Raw genomic sequence first — 21161 nt, 5'->3', positions numbered from 1 at the left:
TTATATTTGTATGAAAGTAAAGTTAGAATTCCAACATCATTCATTTCCAGTCTTCATATCTTACAGTTTGCTCATTTCTCATTGTTGCTTTGTTATTGTTTTGAACCTTTTCATCTTTTACATAAATGAGTATAAATTTTATTTTGTTACCACTCGCCTTATATTTATTTCCTACTTTAAAAGATGTGGCTTCCTTAATGTAGGTTCCCCTTTCTCCCAACAACCACATACTTTATCAGATAGTTTCATATACTGCCTTCATCATAACAATGACCAAGGTTGGTCTTGACTATAGTGGCTCAGAAAACCCCCATCCAACCTCTTTCCAGATTGTTAGGAGCTACCAGACTTCCCATAAAGCCCTATCCACATAACCTTAATGAATTCTGGACTACCTCAGGCACCATGAAGAACCATATTAGGATTTCGGTGGAACCTGACTAATTAGATCATAAGAATTTCCTGATTAATCAGGGTTCCAGGATAACTCATAGTTTCAAAAAGGTGGGATGGGGAGGTAAAGCTATATTATGAATGATTAGATTCCTAATATGTTTTACACAGATTTGATGGGGCAAACTAATTGATTTCATAATTTAAAGCTAATGGAATCTATAGAAAGTATTTCAAAGGTTCCACAAAAATCTCAGAATTTTCCAAAATAGACTTTATCATAAAATTTCTTAACCTAGAAGAGACCTTAAACTTTATCTTATCTAACCCTCTCATATTATACATAAATAAAGTGAGGGCAGTGAAAGTAAATTGCCCATGATCATAAAGCTAGCTGGTGACAGACACACATAGGAAGCTATTTTTATTTGTTGCTATTGTTGCCATGTTGTTGTTGTAGTCATTGTCATTTTCCCACCGTACCGTTATACATTCATCATAGATATTAAGAGTATCATAAAAGAAAGTAAAGACTTATTTTCTGCATTCCTCTTTTATTTAATATGGAACAGGATTAGCTTCATAGATTGTTTCACAGAATTGTAATTTCAGTGGAGGTGACCAGAGCTTTGCCCCAAAGCACCAAATTTAGAGGATATTGATGGTAATTGCAGTCCTTCAGGATGCTGGGGAAAATGATATTCTCCACTCCTCCTTGCCTCCTCCCTTCAAAGTGGCTGTTTCAGCAATGCTCCCTTATCTATAGACCAGAGTGTCTGCATGCCTGGAACAGAGTAATGCCCTTCCCTTTCTACCCTTCCCTTAATACTTTTAAATATCTTTAAATATTAGAAATCTACCTCTGATGCAAAAATTCCCACTTAAAACTCTGTACCTCACTATGGAGAGTTAAAAATTCCCTAGAACTCTCCTCTCCTTGAAGGCAGTTGTATGCTGTTTCATTTTTCTTTCTGTATCCCCAGCACCTTGCACAATGCCTAGCACAGAGCAGGTGCTTAATAAATGTTTATTAATTGACCAATTTTACACAAAGTCAATTTCTGATGATCTATGTGGTATGATTTAAGGACTTCTGGAAAGGCTCCCTAACCTGAAATATTTCTCCTATTCATAGTAAATGAAATTCTACCATTAAAGATTCATTCCTTTAGATTCTCTTCCCTACTCCTATTTTAAAATTCACACACCCTGGAGAGGGTAACACAATCTAATTCACACTAAAGTATTAATGACTTATCAGATCCTTTAACAGGAGAAAGGCAAGCAGGGAAAAGGGCAGGTTGAGTGTTTAAGAAAGGTATGGAGAATGTGGAAGAAAGAGGAAGAAAAATATTAGAGAGAAGAAATCCAAAAACTAATACATATTATCAATGCTATTAGATGCCATTATGATACCCAATAGGTTACTCATGCTATTTAAAGCAAAGAAATCAAGACTTCCCATGGCTTAATCATCTCTTTACTGCTCAGATTTCAAGAAGGTATTATTTCAATTCTATAAACATTAATTGGAAGTCCTTGCCCAAGCTGCCTCCCATTCCTGAAATATACTCTTTTCTAAGCTCCATCTTTTAAAAACCTTCTCTGTGGTTAAGGCTTAGCTTAGGTGCCATCTTCTACAAACCATTTTTTTTTCCTGATCCACCTCGTTAAAGAGATTTAACATTGTCAGGACACCAATGATATCATGATGATAGAATTTCATCAGCTCTCTCCTTCATCCCACAAGGAAGCATGAGGGTTATACTTTCTATCATAAGGAGAGAAAACCCTACTCCCACATAGTTTAGATCCTTTCCAAAAGGAAGAATACCTTCCCAGCTTCCACTAGGCACAACTTCAAAGCAAAAGGACATTGTCATTATCACTTTAAAAAAAAATAGCTATTTCTTCTGGACAATGATCCTTTCTGTGAGTTAAAAAAAAATTAAAATGGTTGATGTAGAATCATCAAAGTTCCCTGTGTGGCCCCTGGCCCAATCTTAGATACCCACACAAACCATTTTGGATTCCTGTTAGGGCTATATGGTTCAAATTACATTTAGGAACCATACCCCTTTACTCCCACTCCGACCAGGCCTGTTACCTAAAGCTGTCATCCATACCTGTATTTTATCATAGCCCACTCACTATGTCTTGGAGGGGAAAAGAACCAGATTCATTTTAGCTTTCTGGTTTACTAGAAATTCCTGACATGAGGAGTTATACATAAATGATTCTCCTTCACTACATAAGAGAGTTTTTTCTAACATTCTTTTTGCTTGTCAGGATTTTCTAACTTTAGCTGGTTAAAAAAATGCAAGGTGAAGTGTTTGAGTTGATACCTCACTCTTATCAATTGTACACAAGGAGAATCTTCTGACAGCTCCCATACCATCCTCACTGAAACCTCCCACCACCTCTTTTTTTTATTGCATTTGAACCATATGCTTGTCCAGATGGCATACCCACTTCTTCTAGGGAATTATAAAATGACCTTCTTTAAAAGATTTTCTCATTGGAAAAGATTAGAGAGAAAAAAATTGAATTAACTCTGAGGTTTTAGTAATCATCTTGGTTTTGAATTCATTGAGCAGAGTTCTCATTTTCAAGCTGATCTCTTAGTCCAGAACATAAAAGGTGAGATGCTTTGGTTAATACAGATTTTTTTCTTTAAAGCACTGAACTTGAAATCAGAATGCTTGATTTTCAGGATTCTACAACAGCCTGTGTGACTCTGGACAAGTCATAAACTCATGAGAGCATAGCTTTAGTGGGAAAAAAGATTTTTTGTCATTTTAAAATACAACTCCATTTTACAGATTGAAGAAATTGAAATTTGGAGAGATCAAGTGACTTACCTAAAGGTACACAGTTAGGCAAATGGCAGAGCCAGGATTAAAACCAGGGGTGGGATAGATCCAGTTCAAAAAGGTTGGGAGAGCTGGTTGTTAAATTTTCAGGCTGAACATTTATACCGTGAAAATTGAAATTGCTACAAAGGAGATCTTGATATATTGTTTTGTTGATTGTTTAGAGTTAAATAAGTGATGGAGAAAATGCTAATATTAATGAAATGGTAAATATTAGTGGTAAGTGTAAATGAAAGTGTTAATAATGCAAATGCAACCTAAAAATGTATGGTATGGGAAGCTATACTGCCTTTTTTTTTTTTTTTTTTTTTTATTCCCAAAGAGCTAGTTGCTAAATTTTTACCAACACAATTCTGATTGGAACTCAGGTTCTTTGACTCAAGTCTGAGTGATTTTCCACTGTACCACATTTTTCCTTAAATTATTAGAACTAGAGAGAATATAGAGGTCATTCAGTCCAACTTCCTCATTTGAAAAATTAGAAGAATGAGATCCATGAAGGCAAAGTGATTAGCCTACGCTTTTTAGGTATTTAACCAGGTTAAGCCTCATATTCCTCATCTGTAAAAATGATAATTACATTAACTTTGATTAGCTCAAGATTGCTGCAGAAATCAAATGATGTCATGACTATGAAAGTCTTTGAACACAATGCTACTCTTATATAAAATAGTGTGTTTGGCACTGTTACATGGGATCTGTAACTATAAAATCAATTTGTAAAAATCAGTTGACATTTTTTCTAGAAAGGTAAATTCCACTTCCCTATGAGACCCTCAAAAATAGCATAAAATAAGGTCAAATGAGATAATATTTGTAAATTACTTAGTACAGTGCTTGGCAGAGGCTATAAAAATGCTTATTCCCTTCCCCTTTCCTGTATCAGGATAATTTAATAACACTATTCTGTTTTTTATGATTTCAATTTAGCCAAAACCTGAGGCCAAAATTTTAGGTGGTCAACTTTCAGGGACTTTTGAAAATTCTTCTTGTAATTAAAAAAAGGGACCACAAAGAAACAAATTTCATTCTTCCTTTGTATTGTACACATAATTCTATTTGGTACTTTGCACATTCAAAATGTACCCTCAAAAATTTGGACAAGTAAAAAGATTATTTTTTAAAAGATATTGGGGAAAAAAGGGAGTATAGTGGTAAAAGCTGAAATAGAAAACATGGCAGGAAGGAAACATGTCTAGGAAAAATGTAGCTTTTTTGTAATTAACCACTAGGGCAGAAAACAAACAAACATTGGAATAGTCTCATAATACCTGTAATCATGTTTTGGGATAACAAAATTATCCATTCCTGGGGTCTATTTGGGATAGATAAAACTTTGATATTAGATGAATGAATAAGAATGAGTCAAAATGAAAGAGAATAGAGTATGAAAGAAAATATATAGCATGGATCTACTTACATACAATCATAAACAGTTGATATGGACAAAATAGTAAAAAAAAAAATACACCCATACTCAAACTCTGGGCTTATTGGCTTCTTTTCTCTCATTTCCTGTGACAAGATGACTGGGAGATCAGACTGCTATGCAATTAATCCTAAACTTTCAAGTGGGTAACATTTCTAAAAAACAGCACAAAAGTCTAATACATGTTTATTGATACAGTGAATTTATGAGAAATAGGGAATCAAGTTTTCATTACAAGAAATTCTAATTTTTTGTTAAAGATTACTGAAAACATGTTTTTCTATCTATATATAATTCTTTTTTTTTTTCCACATATAATTCTTTTTTTTTTTTTTTTCCTGAGGCGATTGGGATTAAATGACTTGCTCCGAGTCACACAGCTAGGAAGTGCTAAGCGTCTGAGACCAGATTTAAACTCAGGTCCTCTTGACTTCAGGACTGATGCTCTCTCTATCAACTGTACCATCTAGATGCTCCTGTATATAATTCTTTACCACAAAATATTCATTCTGAGAATATATACTTTCCCCAATACAGTATCCATGAAATAACTCATAAAATGCAAAACAGAAAATAAAATTGGTAACATGCAAAACATTTTTTTCTCATTGGTAACTTTCCAGAATTCTGTGACCTTTTTTGCTAACATCTCACTAAATTTCACCTTATTTCAGATAGTATTCTCTTTTGATAATACCAAAAAAAAAAATCAGAGTGCCATAAATACTGTACAGAAAATAAAAATCTTAAAATTAAATCATTTTTAATCTGAATCTTACCTTCTATTGTGTCAGAAGGAGCTGAAAGTGTTGTGCTGTGTACTATACTGATCTAAACCACTCTACCTGAGCCCAAAGGGCTTAAACTATTCTTTGGGGGCATAAGTGTGACCCAGAATTTGAGTTTTAAAGTCAAACAATGAAAATATTCAACAAATGCACAGGGAGCTCTTTGCAATGGTAGGGTGATCAAGACCAGTATAAAGTCTAGTAAAATGCAGGCTGCTCCACAAATTCATCACATCTCTCTTTTTTTTTTTCTCTATCACACACAGTCACAAATGTGTGTGGTTGCCAATGTGAAAGTGAAAATGAGGTTATTAATAAAATCACATGAATGCTTGAAGTCTGGAAAGTTAAATGCCCGGATGTCAAGAACTGAACTATTTGGAAAAATATGTCTGTCAGAGCTCCATCAGTGCTATCCCCAGATTCTGATTCTAAGCATAGAATCCTAGCACTAAGAGCCATAATCACCATTCAGGTCAAGTCTCATTAATTAACATTGTGCACAGATTGGATGAATATATTGGTAATCTGTCTGCCCCCTAGGATTCTACGGCTGTTGGGGCTACACATAATAACCTATCCATACTTTGTTCTCTCTCACTCACATCTTGTATTATTTCATTCCCTCATAAACCGTTGTTTCTTGATGTTTTACCAGAAGAGCACACTACCAACTTTTTAATGCTTTGATGAATTCTGACATCGTGATAGCCTGGGATTATGTCGTTTGTGTTTCATTAAAATGAAAACATGATACAGCAAAAAATCCTCACAGTGCCAGAGTTTTCATTAGAATGCAGGTCAATTCACAGGTAACCTACACACTCATAGTGAATTCACTATCTCATTGTAACACAGACAGCTTCAAATGGATTAGTCTTGTTTTCCTCCATCAGGTCTATAATGAGTTCAACTTTATTTTCCTGCAATGATTGGAATTGGCTTGCTAGGGATACAGGAATCTGAGAAAAATAAGCCTCCCATGGTGTAGATAGACCAGTCTAAATTGGGTTGTCTATTTGTGTACAGAAAAGAATGGTAGAAAGTTCAGATATCATTGTGTCCAGCTTCTCAGTTTACAGTTGAGAATACTGAGATCGGCGGAGGTAAAATGACTTTTCCAAGATTATAAAATTGCAGATCTTATCACAGAATAAAGTTACTTTCTTTCTAAATGGTATATACAGAAAATATATATGAAGTGGGTTTTAGTGGACGATGCAGGGATTTGCAATCTGCCTTTCTGTTGTTGTTCTATATAGCAAATGAAGAACAAACACAATAGAAAAACAGCTAGACCAAGCTGGGAAAACAGAAATGCAAAAACTTTGTAACTGAAAAGCACTGTAACAATATGGGGCATAAGAACTGGACCAAGGATTTCATCAGTGTGGGACAAGGGTATCAAATTAAAATAGAAACTATGGACTACTAAACCATACATAAGATTCCTGCAGGGCTCATATTCATGTAAAAAGTCACATTATCTATGTTCTATTACATTCTTATAAATTTTGTTAAACATTTCTTTTTAAAATTTAATTTTTTTTTAAATTAAGTGAAGTCACTTAAGTAGCTTGGCTATAGTCACAATCAAAATGTATTAAAAGTGGAATTTTAACACAGGTTTTCTGATTCTGAAGCCTGTTTCTTTTCCCTAATGTGGTAATTTATTAGTAGTACTATTCATGATTCCTTTCTTCTTTGTCCACAGTCACATGACACAGGGGGTCACATTTGAAGACCCTAGATTTGAGAGCTGCCAAATCATCCCTCCTGCTCCTCGACAGGTTGAGATGAGGAGGGATCCTGTGCTGGGATTCGGATTTGTGGCAGGGAGTGAGAAACCGGTGGTTGTCCGTTCAGTAACACCAGGTAAGTCAACCCATCGCTCCCCTTCCTCCTGCTTTCTGCCCCTTCTAACCTTAGCCAGCTATGAATTGTGGATCTCCTCCTGGAGCCCACCATAAGCAAGACCAACAAAATAGATCAGTTTATACTTACAGCTAGAGTTGGAATAGTTCTTTAAAATTTCTTTTAGAGGAAATTTCATTCAGCTCTATATTCTTAAATATAAAATTGATCATTTTGATTGATCATAAGCAAAACTGATTGATGAAATATTATCCTTGAAACTATTTCTTAAGTGTGAACACACAATAAGAAAGACTATCAAAGAACCATAGATTAAGAATTGGAAGAGACCTCAAAGGAAATAGCCTGATGCCTTTATTTTATAGAAAAGAAAATTGGGGAACAGCTAGGTGGTGCATAAAGCATCAGTCCTGAAATCAGGAGAACCTGAGTTCAAATGTGACCTCAGACACTTAACACTTCTGAGCTGTGTGACCCTGGGCAAGTTAATTAATCCCTCTCTGCTTCCAGTCTTCTTCCCACCAAAGCATAGTGCCTCCCAGAATAGTTGTGTATTTCTTGGACGTGAGGCTAAGGGGGAGGGAGAAAGACCTGTGCTATTACTGATGCAAAAAAATTCAGGTGGTGAAAATCCTTCTACCATTGTTTCATTTTTAAAGAAATTCTTTATTCATTTCTATTCTTGACATTCTCTCTCTCTCTCTCTCTCTCTCTCTCTCTCTCTCTCTCTCTCTCTCTCTCTCTCTCTCTCTCTCTTTCTCTCTCTCTCTCTCTCTCTCTCTCTCTCTCTCTCTCTCTCTCTCTCTCACACACACACACACACACACACACACACACACACACACACACACAGTATAATTTTTTATTCTTAGAGTCATTAACCTTGTCCCTAGTTCTCCCATGCCTTCACAAAGCTCTGGTGCTATAGAATTTAGAATTTGTGGTTCCAAGAGAAAAAAAAGATGTGAAGGTCCATATCTTAAACTTCTCATTCAAAAGGAGGCAAATGACTTGTTTTTCACAAATTTCACCAAGAGCTATTAAAGTAAATTCGAATTAATCAGTGACTGCTTAAGGATCACAGTTCTTACTGAGCTTATGTCATTCTCAAGATTCTTACGTCCTTCACTGTGTGTATTTATTCCTCCTTAACTCTAGTACTGGAAAAATTAGTTCTTCCTTCATCTACACCTCCAGCTGACTAAAATAATTGATTCATTTTAACTGTACTTGAAACATGTAATGATTATTGATGGTTGAAAGAGGTGATAGAGTATATATATAAAATGAAAAGACAGTTGACCTTTTAGCCAGGATAGCTGTATAATATATGTATATCTGTGTATGTATGTATATGTATACATACCCATGCACATAAATATATAGAAATATACATACATATATAGATAATTTTTTAGCTTATTTAAAGTTTAAAGCTCCTCTAAGTCTGCTAGAACACCATGTATATATATATATATATATGTGTGTGTGTGTGTGTGTGTGTTACACACACACACACACACATATATATAGCATATATAATAAAAATATCACTTGACTTTCTATCAGCTGTACAAGCACTTAATCAGAGTGCCAATTCTGCTCTCCCTTTCTCTACTTGTACTTTGTAGCTCTATATAACTTATCCCTTCTTGCCCTGTTACCTCTTCTCAAATTTAAAGCCATTCATGCATGTAGTTAGGAAGATTTGAGGTGCTGAGTATAAATTTAAGTCAAATTGATTTCCATTAGTTTTTATTCTTATAAAGTTAGATAAAATGTGTAGCTGTCATGCAAATGGTTACACCGAAATTCCTAATGATTTCAGTGGAAAGATATAGATTTTCCTTCTATGAAAAAGAACCCAGTGTGTTTAATGAAGTGTAAAGAATGACTTCTTCTCTGAAGGGCTCCACTGATTCATAATTTTGAAGGAACAAGGAACTGTATGTACAGAATCCATGTTTCAAATTCTTTATCTAACAGCCTTGTGGCTTTCTGTGGGGGGGGAAGTGCTTTGGGCTAATGATGGACATAGGCAATTCCAAAAATGTATTTATAAGTTGGTTGTTTGGGACTTGGTTTGTATTTTCCCATAAAAACAATGTTATGCATGGTAATTAATTTCCCTGGACAGCTCTATTTAGCTTTGAATTGTACCTGAAATATTGTGCTAGTTTTATTGAACTTAATCATCATATATAATAATGTTTCTGTGGGAAAATATATTGATCATTCTCTTTTCCCACTTCATATCCCCCATACATACCTACCCTACCATAGCCCATAGATGAATCCCTATCCCCTTTTTTGGGTAATTACTGATAATGGTTTCCAAGGTTTTGGGCACCAAACAGAGAGTATGAAAGGTTCATATGATTTGATTTAAGTCAACTAGCACCTTTTATTTGCCAGGGTTTTGGGGATAAAAACTCAAAAAAGGAAAATACCCATTGATCTCTAAGCACTCATATATCTCATATCTCTTTAAACTTCTGCAAAAACCCTTTTGGTAAATAATAATTGATTTTAAAAAACCAGAAAAGCAACCTGTAAACTTGCCCTCCTCCTCTTTGTCTCTGTCATTTCTTCTATGCTTAGCAGCAGGTATGTTTGGAGAACTCTGAATAAAGAGGGAAGAATCAGAAAAGGGAAGAGATATTTTAACATAATAGCTAAATTAAATAGTACATCTTCCCAGGTCAGGTTCATACTTCAACTTAAAATGCATGAATCTAGAGTTATAACTAGTATTCAAAATAATCACTTGTAGCTGAATTCAAAGAACTGATTATTTTGAAACAGGTAATTAGCAACTAGTCACTTACCAATTTGATTGAATCATAATAACTGCTTTGACAAGTCATTAAGATGAGTTCTACAAATGTTTCTATAAGTCATTCTGTGAAGGTTAACACCATTTAAGTTTAAGTTTCAACACTTGTAATATAAATACTCTCCTGTGGCTATGATAAGATTTCTCTAACTTTTTCTATCACTGCAAAAAATTAAATATAGATTTCAGTATGTCCATTCAAAGATAGAAATAATGCAAATGTAAAATAGGAAGCATTATAGTTAGAAGAAAAAGCACTAGGTGGGAAGTCAAGACACCTAAGTTTCAGGTCCATTTCTGCCACAAATAAGCCAAGATCATGGGTGTATTGTTATTTCACCTCTCCAAATTTTCAGTTTCCCTATAAAAGGAAGAGGTTAGTTAGACTAGATGATTTCTGATGTCCCATCCAGCTCAAAATGTCTGTGTTTCTAATTTTATTGGCTATGTGTTCTGTGCCATGCCTAAAGACTTGTTCATTTTCATTGCTTTAAAAAGATTTTATTTTTTTTATTAACACCATTGACATTTGAAAGGAAAGACTTGGATTGTATCTATATATGGGGACTAACACCTGGGTGAAAAACTGAAAAATTCCATCAAATGTTAAGTCCAAGTCTGTCATATAATGTCAAATACTTGGGCACCTGAAAATAATATTCTACTTCCAACAAAATGACATTTTCTATTTTTACCAGATGTTTTGTGAGACAGATGTGGCTTTACTTTATGTATTTAAAAACAAAACAAAACAAAAAAAAAAAACTTAGAAGCCAAGAAAGCGTTCAATTCTCACCTCAGAAATGAGAATTCAGAGACTGAAGAAATGACTGTGCACCTAAGGAGGTCTTTTGCTTCTAGGAGAAGCACCCTGACCCTTCTGCTAAAGATAATATGAGTTCTGCAAGAGAATTGTTGCCAGGTGCTGAGGCATAGGAGAAGAGGCTGTCAGTGTGTTAACAATGATCAGCTAACTGGTACTTAACTCTCATTTGTCTCCAGGTGGCCCCTCAGAAGGAAAACTTATCCCAGGAGATCAGATCGTAATGATTAATGATGAGCCGGTCAGCACAGCTCCGAGGGAGAGAGTCATTGACCTTGTCAGGTAGTTGATCCGCCTGTGACTTGTCCTGTAATGTACAAGCATTATTACACTGTCCTGCCATAGACATTAGCAGAAGGAGGTTTTTCTATGACCTACTTCAGAACTAAGAAACCAAAATAATATGTTCTGTTTTTAATGAATAATCAAACAAATACTGGTAAAATTGCCCATAGTGCACCCTAATGGGGAGAAACCCAAGATGCTTTTTCCCCTTTTGACAAAGTGTAGATCTCAATTCACAAACTCTCTTATTTTTATTGCTAAATACAAATTGGGTTGTTTTTCCTTCATATTTTTTCCTAATGGAATGGCCAAATGCTTTCGGTTTATCACCTAACTTCTGAACTAAACTCAAGTGAAATGTATAAGAATAAATACATATTAATGTATGTGTACATCTCTAGCTACAAATAAATGCTAATTCCTGCAATTCTTTTCACATTTAAGTGAGTAATCCATTACAGAATTTTCAGAAAAATAAGTGAACCAAAAAACAGTGATTAAATCATCAGTCAATTGTGCTCAGTTTATTGATATAGATATCTTGGAAGTGACTTCATTATTTCATATGTCTGGTAAAACATCAGAGAAAGACATTTGTATTTTTTATGTAAATAGTAAAACACTGAAAGGGCACACCTTCTTTGTAGTGCATTGGTATTAAACTCTGGCTGAGAATTAAAGCAAACAAATGAAAAACAAAATAGCTTATTGGGAACTCAGAAATTTTCTACTGCAGTGACAATAAACTACAGGAATATGTCAAGAGGCTGTGTGATATGGTGGAATAAACTCTTCCCATCTCCAAACAGTTTGAGTTTCCAGATAATTAGTTATCAATCCTTAAAATGTCACTATATAACTACCAAATAGAAGTTGATGAGGATAGAAAAATAGTTTTCGTCATTTTCTTTAAGGCATCACGTTTATTATTGGATTTCAAGGCTTCAAACCTAACTCTTTTCTTGCCTAAGGTTCATTTATCCAGTCCTGAGCCGGTTTGTTTTCTTGGACTATCAAAACAATGTACATTTTTAAAATGGTAAGGTGCACTCTTGAGGTGACGAGGGATTTTATAGAGCTGGTTTGGGAGAACAACACATCTAGACAGTTTTCCTCCTAAGATCAGTTCAACTAATCTAAATAGTTCTTGGATAGGGGATTCCTGCCTAACAAATTTTAAGAGGAAGCAAAACTATTGAAGTCTCCCTTTGGTCCTTAGCCCAGTGCCTCATACATAGTAAGCACTTAAAAGTAATTTCATTCAGTCCTCCAAATGGGTTGGAACTCCTCATCAAAGCAATAGAATCAATTGAGATTCTTAAGAGCCCTCTAGACTCCCCTTCAGCAGGCAGTCCCAGGTTCGTTTTACAGTTAACTAACACCCCAGAGAAGATCCTAAACAGATGTATTTGTCTCTGCATAGGGATTTAGTAAAGGGATACCCCATGGCTGTACCATGCCTCACAGAGCACACACTGAAATGTTTTGGTGTCCTAGGGAGGGGCTGGATTTTTGCCCAATTCCAGACTGCACCTGTGCAATCCACTAGGGGAGGAAAGCATCTTTTCTTACACATGAACTAAGAATGGCCACAGTTCCAACATCTTGGGAAACCACAAGTGACCTAGATTGAAGGAAGTTTGTACATTTTGCTTTACAAAATGTAGGATCACTGTGATATGTCACCATTAAGCTTCACATCCTAGGGGAAAATTGAACAAAATGGCAACTTTTGGGTTTTAGTTGGGCATAACTACTCAACAGAGACAAGTTCTAAGTCCTTTCAGCCATATGGAAAAGTGTGACAATTTCTTAGCAATCTTCCCAGAGTCATTCAAGAGAAAACAAAGACTTTTTTCTTCCAACTATATGCATCAAAAAAGTAAATAGCATATTTGTCCATGAACTAGTTAGATTGCTAATAGAAGGAGCAAAACAAATAAACAAACAACAACAACAACAAAAATTATCTGGTTCCCAGATAGCAGCAACTATAATATATTTTCTTTATAAGTTCACAGGAGAATACTAAAAGTTCTTTGTCCCCACTGCTCAAGAAGATTTTAAATCCTGATGATTCAGAAAAAAAAAAAAAAAAAAAAGATCTTAGTTCATTGATTTTTAAGAAGCAGCATGGTTTAATGAATAGAGAGCTGGCCTTGAACGCAAGAAAACCTTGGTAGCACCCCAGGTCATACTCACTGGATCAGCTGGGACAAATTATTTAACTTCTCAGACACCTAGGCAACTCTCTAAGATTATGAGTTGCCAAGAAGATACCAACAGCCACTGATAAAAAGCAGTTCCTCCCTGGGAGCTCCCTTTATGCATGAAATTGCAGGTCTAGTTAGTCTCTGTCCTTAAATGACTTTTATTAGGATAGTTCTCAGTGAGGTCTATGCTTTTGACTTGAAGGTAAAACCTGAAAAGGTTTAGGGTACCTGGAGGTCAGGAAGTCAAATGAAGAGGTTTGGGGTTTGTCCCCAAATGATGAGGTTTGGAACAGGGTCCCCTTGATTCCCCTAGGATTTGGCACAGGGCAGGGAATTGTGGGAATCCTTTCTGCCAGCACAGAGGTCCTTCATAAAGGAACTTACAAATCCAAAAAGTTTATTATTGGCATTGGGGAGTCAGCCTTTGCTATGCATGAATAGAAAGACTGAATTCCTTGGTGGCAAGGTCCTGACAGAGAAGTAAAGTTTCTAGCAGAGAAATCCTGACAGAAAGGTATAAAGTCTTGTTAGGGAAATAGGTGAGAAAGGGATAAAGAAGGGATATCACTGAAAGAGAATATCATTTCAGCGGGCAGAGGGTTGCAGCTTATGCCAAGGAGAGATAGGTTTCTTGGCATAGCATGGCATGGCATGTTAAGTCCTCTGCAAGGAGAGAGCCCCAAAGTTGGCTTTTTTTTTTTTATAATTGCAGCCTAGGCTAGAAGCTGGGGGCAGCTCTTGATGGAGGCTAGGTGTAGTTTGAGTTAGAATCAGAATAGAAAATCTTGGAATTGAATGAGTGTCTCTGGGCTAATCTCCAATTCAATGGGTTGGACTCTCCAACTCCAGGCTAAGTAGGAGTGGTACTCAATTGATCCCCCCCTAGGTGATAACAGAGTGAAACCACTTAACTTGATTCCCTGGGGCAGGTTTTTGGCAGAGACAGGGTTCAAGGACAATCTCTCTTCAAGGAGCTTCTCAAGTGCTTTACCTCATGGCTCACCCCCAAAGTCAGAGAGAGAGAAAGAGAGTTTGATGAGGCTCCTCTCATCAAACCTACATGCTTCTAACATTGAGGATTTGACCTACAATTTTCCTGCTTTAAAAAGGAGGGAGTGGGGAAAGCATTTAGTGTCTTCACCAAGGCCAACAATGTGTTTCTGCCTATTTCTCTTGTTAGAGACAGTATGGAACTAATCAAGTAGCTGGTGGTCTTTTTTTCACAGCATCAGAATGATTGTTTTGCATCAGTCTCCATTCCAATGACTATCATTAGTAGCAAAGCTCCTCACGGATTTCTTTTCCCTAATGAGTTTTCCAACACAGTACGATGACATTCTCTTAAATAGCTTGTTTCTAATACCAACTTTAATAAACCCAAGCACTGGGGACTCAGAGAAGCTGTTGGTATTAGACACATTGATATTTCATTGAGCTTCCTTTCCAGTCTGCAATTTTAACGTTTTAATTCAGGATGAGGGAGTCTTTCCAATATAACAGCCCTCCTAAAACAGCACAGTGTTGAAGAGTTTATCCTTCAAATAAATGGGGAATTCTCCCTTGTTTAGCAATCAAGCAACTCTATAGTGCTCAAGAAAGAACTAGTGCTTACTACATTTAGTGCTTTGTTTATTTTTATTAGAATACTACAATGGGTTGGAGTGGATGAGGAAACTCTAGTCTAGATCTTAAGCTTGTGTAAGAGTCTACTGACTCTGCAAGGAAATCTTACCTGCTTCATTTTGTGTTTTTGGTTTGGGTTTTTGGCCTCAGGGTAGCATTTAATTGAAGCATGCATGTGTTAGTTTTGAGACCACATTTCCTAAATGACTATGTGTGGCTTATGGTCCCATTGATTTCTCATTAACAAACACAGCACGTCAGCGCTCATTATTTTAAGTTTTGTTCAGCCTGGGTCACTTGTATGTTCAGTGTGTGAGGTAATTTGAGAATGAAGTACAAAACCGCATTTATAAAGCAATTTTTTTTTAAATGTAGTTTTAGAGACCAGGATTTACCAAACTTTTTATGGTAAAGCCATTATATTGCATTATATTGGTTTGGGTTGATAACAATAGCATATGTAGACATCTTTGTGCCTCATCCTCTGTCCATATCCTTAACATATACACTGGAGAGACCCTGGGAGTCAGGTTATAAGGATTCCCTACAGTGGAAAAAACTACCTAGTTATAAATCTATGTTCATAAATTTGCTGTTTTACTTCAGTAGGAGAGATTGGAAGGGTCAATAGTCCTGATGGCAAGAAGACTTGGGTTAACCATCTGACTTCTGACATTTACTGACCTTGTGAAATTGGGGACATCAGTTTAAGCACTCTGCACCTCAACTTCCTTATCTGTAAAATGAGGGATTGTAAGGTTCTGGTTGGCTTTCTGGAGGTCTCCAGACCAGCCTTGTTTTCAGCAGAATAATCACCATGAGAATAGTCAGGGATAAAGTCCAAAGTCTTTATTGTCTCCCTCACAGTCTGTCTCCTTCTCCTGGGGCTCAGCTAGCTTTCTGGAGGGCCTCCAGAACGGGTCTTGGTTTCAGTGCAGGAGGCAGGAGAGCCACCAGGACAGTCTCTATCTTGAAGTCTGTCTCCCTTCCCAGAACTCTCAGTTCTTATGTATATAAGTACATCATCCTAGGTGTCAATCTTGTAGAATAGCTGCAACTGGTAGAACTATACCAAGTACTAGAGAATCATTACCTTAATTCTACTGAATTAACACCTAGTTTTAGGATTGTCAATCATGCTGAGCTAAAGAACTCACCTGCTAAACTAGATAACTATTGTGTTATCAATTCCACTGAGTTAACAGTTACTGGTTTCAAGTATACTTCTCCAAAGTTCTGGCTCTCTTCAAAGGGTATTGACTATAAAATCTCTTTTATTTCTAGCTTTTTGGACTCTGTAAATTTGTATGATGACTAAGGATAATTCAGACTCCCCAGTCTCTGCTTTCTCACAGAGGGTAAGGGGACAGGGAAAGGTACTAAGCAGCAATTGTATACTTACTATCCCAAGCCTTTTACAAATATTATCTCATTTGATCTTCCCAACAACCCCACAAGATAGGTGCTATTGTTATCTCCATTCCACATATGAAAAAATTGAGGCAAACCGAGGTTAAGTGATTTGCCCTAGTTACACTGCTAGTAAGCGTCTGAGGTCATATTTGAACTGAGATCTTCCTGACCCCAGGTCCAGTGCCTTATCTACTATGCAACCTATAAAATAAGAATAACATCTATGCACTGAAGAGATAGCAGAACAAGCTGGCCTCAAAACTGGGAAGATCTGGATTAAAATTCTATCTTTGAAATATCCTGTCTATATGACCCCAGTAAAATTACCACTGTAAGTGCTCTAAGACCATAATTTCAGAAAACCTGCCTAAGCTACTACTAGGGAAGTATGGAGTGTTCAGGAGAAAGGAACACCTCTGGTGAGAGACTTTGCCAAGCCCCTTTCAGGGTTGCTCATCCACCTTTGGTGTTCACCTTCACCCAACTCTCACCTGTAGCCCCCAAAACTGTAGGATGTGCAGTGCCCACATCCTGGTAAAACTGTGTTGTCAGATAGGCTAAACAAGGTTGAGAGTAACTAACCATCCTCAAACCCATTGATAATTTGGGGAGGTATCTACCCCAAGTAGGTAAAGACTTTCCCAATGGAATGGAAGAATGAGAATAAATTGTTCCAACAGCCACAAAACGGGCTGAAGCAAGCACTGTGGAGCACTTAGAGCTTGATCAGACATCAAAGACGCCAAGGTCATCCACTGCATCCTGGATCATTGCCAATTGTCCTGACTTTCAATCTGCCATTGGCCTTGGATGACTCTGGAAGAGAGAGTAAGGCTGCTGACTTTATGCAGCTTTGGCTCACTGAAATCCAATTCACATGTCAGTAAAAACAGCGTTGCATGATGTCATCAGTCCTCTTAGAAAGGAAAAACAATATCTCAAGGAAATCTCAGATCTAAGCCCTTTCCCTGTATTTGCATTACTTATCTGCTTTTGCTATGAGAGCAAACAACACAATAGAGCATTTTGTAACCTCTGAAGTGCTAGGTTCATAGAAGTCATTAGAGGAAAAAATGAGGAAAAGGCAAAAGGATCTATTAGTGTAGGATTCTCATGTAGTAACCCACCCACACCTTGTGGACATCACATCCTAGATTTAGTCATTGAATGCCAGGGTTGGAAAGGGCATTCAAATTTTATATTTCTAGATGCATATATGAATAAAACAGAGAAAGAGAGGATCAATGAATTGGACATGAACTAAAAAAACTAGAAAAAGAAGAAATTTAAAAACCCCAATTAAATACCAAATTAGAAATTCTGAAAATCAAAGGAGAGATTAATAAAACTGAAAGTAAGAAAACTATTGAAACTAATAAATAAAACTAAAAGTAAGTTTTATGAAAAAAAATAGATAAATCATTAGTTAATTTGATTAGAAAGAGAAAAGGACATTAGAGATCCTCAATTCAGGTTCCTCATTTTTCAGGGGAGAAAGTAACTCCCAGAAAGGTGACCTGCACAATCAGATAACTTATCCCTCATACAGCTACAACTCGAATTCATATCTCTTGACTCCCACAAACTCCTTTCTAGTATAGCTTTAAGAACAATTCTGCTCCTCTTCATTTTTGTGCCCTTTCTCCAATAGCCATCAATCTCCTGTTTATTTTTCTCCTGCCCTGGTATAACCTTCCTCTCCACAGAGGTAAAAACAAACTGCTATGGGTTACTATAATGCATCAATTGGGCAGTGAGGTGACATAGTCTCCAGAAATCTATTAACCAGGTTTCCCTACCACAACCTGAGAACCTGCATCATGCCTTATAAGAACAAAGATCCCTTTGTCCTAAGATTCTAAGATAATAGAAATATACTATACTCTCTGGTTTCCAGTAGTTTCAGTTGTGATTTTAATCCTTAGGCCTTGCCTTTCCAGAATATTGAGTATGCTATCATTCCTTGAACTGGCTATTCACAGGCAATTGTCCTAGACTTCAATGCTTAGGACATTTGGAGCTGATTCTTCCCTAAAATTCATCATATTTTGCTCAAAAGGTTATCAATTTATCCATCTAAAATTGTCATTCCTTTTACCAGGCTAATATCACCATGCATTCATAGGAACAGGTGGCAATGTTCACAACAGAGTTGAATATCTTCAGTTCTGTTCCATCAAAGTACTTTAAAGCACTGTGTAGTGGAATAGCATCAGAATACCCAGATGATGCTAAAACAGACCATTCAGTTTCATCACCACTGAGGGAAATTGCTATTGTGCCTTTTTATCAGTATAATCATCTATATGCAGTGTGTGCTAAGCTAAAAATTTAGATATTGCAAAATAGCAGGCTTTTTACTTGGCTCTTGAACCAAAATATATCTTAATGTCTATATCTTATACAAAATATATTATCTTCCTCTTTAATAAAATATTTTATTTTCTTATTCTCTGAGAGAACTAGAAAAAAACCTCATTATTTTAAAGTATTATAAAATTCTCCCTAAAAACTGGCATTCTTTTCTTTTCCTTAAATGTATGGACATTTAAAAAATTCCCTTTTCAGCATTTGTTCATGAATTATATTTCTGCTTCCAGAAACATTTGTGGGTTTTAGTGGATTATTTTTCTTACCTTTTGGTTGCTTTATTACAGAAATTTATTTCTTCTTAAGAAAAATGAAAGGGTCTCTCTGAGACCAATTTACTACTACAGTAACAGCATTTCAGTTTTTCATGTCTCCTCTAAAAGGACTATAATTGCAGTAGTGAAATTATATTAGTTCAATTCATCCCATAGTGTTCTATATTGGCAACTATCTCATTAATTGCAGAGTTGAATTTTTTATATGAAATAATTTTTAAAAAAAGAAACAATCTTTAAAGAATCCATACATCTTCTTCTTCACAAATATTCTAAGAATCTTTCCCCAGGACATTTGAAATTTGCAAAATTAAATGAAATTTCTAATTATGTTAGAATGTAAGCTCCTTGAATGCAAGAATTGTTTCATTTTGCTTTATGTTCTCGCAGACTAGTATGGTATCTGACATAGAATAAGTACTTGATAATTCTCATTGCCTGATTATAATTAAGTTATACTTAAGAGGCTAATTCTAAATGTTGATTGAAACCATAAAAGCAATATTATGACTTCTGATCAATTTTCTAGGTTAAAACGTTATTGTCAAAAAATATTAGAAGACAATAGTGTTATATAGGTATAGCTTCCTCTGTGAGTTAAATATCTGTTGCTTTCTGGCCCAGAAAACTAACTACCACTTATAACAGTATTGCTAGAGAAAATTCTATCCTTAAGCTATGGCAAGGAGAAAAGCTGGACTTGGGTTCAGAAATGATATATGTAATTCAGTGCTAAAGAAACCCAGAAAGGAGAAAAGATGTGTCAACAAGTACTCAACATTTCCTATCCCCAAAAACCTGGAATACTAAAAGTTCATCCACTTAGAACCTTAAAAGACTGAAGGAAGTGAGTCTGGTGGTATTTGGAAAATTGTTCATAGATAATTGTTATGGGCCAGAACTTGAAACAAGATGCTAAGTCAGTGGAATTGATAAAGACAATGGTTATTTAGCATAGTGCTTAACAGTTCTCTAGTTCAGTACATGTACTTAGTCCTTAATATAGTTCTACAAGATTCACTTGGGGTTTTCTAGGCAATGTAACTGCAATGATTTGCCACCTTCTTCTCCAGCCCATTTTACAAATGAGGAACCAGAGGTAAAAAAAGTGAATTCAAGAAAAGGAGTCCAATCCTGGGTGCTCTATCTATTGTGCAACCTAGTTGCTCGCTGGTTGTGTGTGTGTGTTGTGTGTGGTTGTTGTGTGTGTGTGTGTGTGTGTGTGTGTGTGTGTGTGTGTCTTCATAGAGACAGAGACAGAAATGAGAGACAACAAGAGAAACAGAGAAAGAGAGATTCAGAAAGAATGAGACAGACACACAGAGACACACAGAGAGAACACGAAGACAGAGAGACAGAGGCAGTGAAAAAAAGACAGAGAAAAACCTAGGGTACCTTGGTGGCACAATGGATGGAACACGAGACTTTGAATCAGGAAGATTCATTTCCTGAGTTTAAATCTGGCTTCAGACACTTACTAGCTGTGTGACCCCGAGCAAGTCACTTCACCCAATTTCCTCATCTCTAAAATAATGTGGAGAAGGAAATAGTAAACAAATGCAGTATCTTTCCAAGAAAATCTCAAATGGGGTCATGATTGAACAACAACAAATAAAAATTATTACTGTCTGTAATTCAAGTGCTAATATTCTATGATTCCCAAATAGTGATTGTTTCCCACAAAGTAAAGAAAATTACATCTGTCAGCTGATCAAAATAAAAATTATTTTTCACTTGACAGAGAAGATGCAGCTATCAGAACTGGCAACCATGAATTCATACTATTAAATATGAAATTATGGAACACCAAAATATGAATGCAATTTGGTTTGCAAAGTGATTTATAAATATTTCTTACAACAACCTGGGAGACAGAGGCTATTAACTATATAGCAGAGATTAAGTAACTTCCCCCAGACTACTTGGGTGGAGGGGGTCTGGGGGTTGGACTTGGACTCAGAATTC

The 21161-nt window shown here is 36.1% G+C and overlaps 1 protein-coding gene across 6 annotated transcripts in view; it reads left to right on the top strand.

Annotated features, from left to right (window-relative positions):
* Positions 1-21161, top strand: part of FRMPD4 (FERM and PDZ domain containing 4) — a 725245-nt gene that overhangs the window by 593371 nt on the left and 110713 nt on the right. For all 6 annotated transcript variants that reach the window (XM_074300005.1, XM_074300003.1, XM_074300008.1 and 3 more), the window contains 2 exons: positions 7198-7358; positions 11197-11299. In XM_074300005.1, coding sequence (XP_074156106.1) covers positions 7198-7358; positions 11197-11299 — 264 coding nt within the window. The remainder of the gene's footprint in view (positions 1-7197; positions 7359-11196; positions 11300-21161) is intronic.

The sequence above is a fragment of the Sminthopsis crassicaudata genome, chromosome 3, assembly GCF_048593235.1.
Source record: "Sminthopsis crassicaudata isolate SCR6 chromosome 3, ASM4859323v1, whole genome shotgun sequence".
NCBI lineage: Eukaryota > Metazoa > Chordata > Mammalia > Dasyuromorphia > Dasyuridae > Sminthopsis > Sminthopsis crassicaudata.
This window is presented reverse-complemented; position numbering and strand designations above follow the sequence as displayed.